At 47.8% G+C, this 3,094-nt stretch overlaps 1 protein-coding gene across 1 annotated transcript in view; it reads right to left on the bottom strand.

The window, feature by feature from the left end:
* Nucleotides 1-1,563, bottom strand: part of LOC105999654 (EF-hand calcium-binding domain-containing protein 10-like) — a 6,832-nt gene extending 5,269 nt beyond the window's left edge. Inside the window, exon 1 of the mRNA XM_013034727.1 lies at nucleotides 1,454-1,563. Coding sequence (XP_012890181.1) covers nucleotides 1,454-1,562 — 109 coding nt within the window. The 5' untranslated portion in view covers nucleotide 1,563. The remainder of the gene's footprint in view (nucleotides 1-1,453) is intronic.
* Nucleotides 1,564-3,094: the final 1,531 nt, after the last annotated feature.

Below are 3,094 nucleotides of genomic sequence, written 5' to 3'. Positions count from 1 at the left end.
CCGGAAGTGGCGCTGTAGCTCAAGTGGTAGAGCGCTCGCCTTGAGCTGAAGAGCTGAGGGACAGCGCCCAGGCCCAGAGTTCAAGCCCCACGAACGACCAAAAAAAAAGAAAGGCTGGAGGTGTGGTACCATAGTAGAACACTTGATTAGCAAGTGTAAGGTCCTGAATTCAAACCACAAGAGAGCCAAAAATAATAAGTAAATAAATAAATAAAGTAAATGAAAGTAGATTAATTTAAGGAGATAAGACATCTTTAATGGAAAGCATATTTGGAGAAATAACTTTTATTTTTGGTTTTGGATTTTTTGTCCCTTTTTTTTTTTTTTTGTCGATCATGGGGCTTGGGCGCTGTCCCTCAGCTCTTCAGCTCAAGGTGAGCGCTCAACCTCTTGAGCCACAGCGCCACTTCCGGTTTTCTATTGGAGATGAGTCTCATGGACTTTCCTGCCTGGGCTGGCTTTGAACCGAGATCCTCTGATCTCAGTCTCCTGAGTAGCTAGGATTACAGGCGTGAGCCACCGGCGCTCGGCGGATTTTTTGTTCTTATTTTGTGTCCTTTTTTTTTGTTTTTGGATTTTTTGTTCTTACTTAGTTCCCTTGCTGAATTAAAACTTCTTTGAATGCAGAGGTAGCAGTGTAGTCTGCTGCTCACCAGGCACCAGGCTGATTTATATATTATTCATTTAATCTTCCCCAGGCTCCCACCAGATGTAAACTATTATTGTCACAATTTTCCAGAGGAAGAGGCCTTGGATTTAAGCGTCTTATCCCAAATGACACTGGGTTCTATGTCACAGTACTAAGGCAGGCTCCCCACCTCCGGAGCTTCTGTCCCATCCACAAGAACCTAGCACTGTCCTCCACACTGACCGGGAGCTGGCACAAAAAGAGTGGATCATCAAGAACTCTAGACCCAAGGGTATGGCTAAATATAGGAGAGCGCCAGCCTAGCAAGCCTGAGGCCTGGGTCCAAACTCCATTACTGACAAAGCAAAAGCAAACCAAAAAAGTACTTTTAACCCGGCCACCGGGGGCTCACACCTCTAATCCTAGTCACTCAGAAGACTGAGATATGAAGATCGCAGTTCGATGCCAGCTGGGGCAGGAAAGGCAGGAGATTCTTATTTCAAATTAAGCATCAAAAAGCTGGAAATAGAGCTATAGCTCCTGTGGTAGAGTGCCATCCTTGAGTGGGAAGAGCTCAAGAACAGCAGCCAGGTCCTGTGTTCACGTCCCAGCACACACACACACACACACACACACTCACACCCCACACGTACCTTTAATATTTTTAATGCCCAGAGGCAGGGTCCCGAGTGAGAAGGGAGGACGTGGTGTTTAAGAGGGAAGCAGCGGGTTCGGGACACAGAGCCGGCCCGGGGGATTTCTGGGACTACTTAGCACAGGAAGGAAACCAGAAGATTAAAAAGAAATCAATTAGAAGACTGTTACCCGGCTTGTTAAAGAGGAGCATGCTAGTGAGATAGTTCAGCACATCCATGATCCGATGTTTTTCCAAATACTCCTTAGCTTGAAGCTCCCGGCTGCTGACCGACTCCATGGCTGGGTGATGGGACGTTGCTAGGCGACGGGGGGGGCGTCCTGGGCGTTTGGCCCCGCCTCCTTGGTTCCGGCATGGTCACGTGACGCGCCGCTCGGGCAGCCACCTGGGCCCTGGAGTCCCTGGTTCCCTCGCTCCCAGCTGAGGCTGAAGGGCTTCGTGAGTCGGGGGGAGGAGATGGAGAGGTGGAGGCGGCGATGGCCGGAGGCTCGCTCTCTCCGGGTGCTTTGTCTTTGCACCTCGCTCTGTAGCTGTTGACCCAAGGAAGAGGCTTGCAGGTCTAGTAACACAGGCCGGAGCGGTGGCCGAGCCGGGCACTTAGGGGTGTGAGGACTCTTTCACTATGAGCCGGCTGCCCGCGGGACGCAGAGTTGGCCTGGATCCTGAGTTTCAAATCTGTGTGCTGTTGAGCTAGACTGTCTTGGCAGACCCATCTGACAGTCGTTTTGAGGGACCGTGGGGCTGCAGGCGGCGAGGAGAGGCCGCTGCTTAGGAATGGAGTACCTAGAAAGAAAAGGCAGAAACAATTCTAGACCAAGATTTCTGTTCTTGCAGTCCAGCTTCTGTTAGCTAGCCTCAACAGGAAAGCCACTAGCGACTTCCCTAGAGGAGGGGGAATTGAAAAACCTTAATAACAACGGCATGACCCACACCTGGGACTGGTGATTGAGCTAATGACCCTCGCCTCTCTGTGGAGCCCAATCCCAGTGTCGAGGCTAAACTGGGAAGGATAAAGAGGCTCAAATGCTCAGGTGTAGATTGTCCCACACCTTGGACAAACCATTTGGGGGAGGATCCAATTTCTTTCCATCCAGCAATCCCAGTCCCTAACAGCGTTTGACCTTTATCCAGCCACTGGCCTCACCTCTTTCACAAGTCTTGTCAGTGTTTAGGTGAGTGGCTTTATCCAATGTTCCTACCTAATGACTAGAGGTGTATTGAAATGTTTTGCTAAGCCACTTTACTATTAAGGTTCTTTCTTGCCTTCCTGGTTCTTCTGCAGCTCCTGGGGCAATGCTCTAATCTTAAACACTGTTTAGGACTGAGAAACATCTGGGACGTGCTGCAAGCAAAATAATACCTGTAACCTTATTCTTTACCAAAGAGCCTACAACATGGTCAACAAACATGAATGTATTCTGCCTCCCTGACAATCTTGTGAAAAAAAATATATAAAGAAATCCCATTTTATACCAACCAGCGTGATAAAAACTAAGACTTTAGACAAATTAAATGTGATAAAGATGTAGTTCAAGAACACCATCAGCGATCACTGGAGTGTAAACTGGAACATTGGTTTTGGAAAGTAGGTTGGAATTATCTTGGTAATTTAAATGTTTCTTGCTCTGACCTAGAAATTCCATTCCTGGAGCAACTCTTGTGAATGTGCACCATGAGACATACACCAAGAATGTTCTCAGCAGCACTGTGCATCATTGAAATCCCTGGTAACAGCCCAAATGGCATCAAGAGTAGGTGAAATTTTAAAACCTGGTATGTTACACAGTATGTTACACTGAATTTTTTTTTTT

This window comes from Dipodomys ordii, unplaced genomic scaffold, assembly GCF_000151885.1.
Source record: "Dipodomys ordii isolate 6190 unplaced genomic scaffold, Dord_2.0 Scaffold195, whole genome shotgun sequence".
Taxonomy (NCBI): domain Eukaryota; kingdom Metazoa; phylum Chordata; class Mammalia; order Rodentia; family Heteromyidae; genus Dipodomys; species Dipodomys ordii.
Note: the sequence above shows the minus strand (reverse complement) of the source record. Positions and strands in the feature narration are given on the sequence as shown.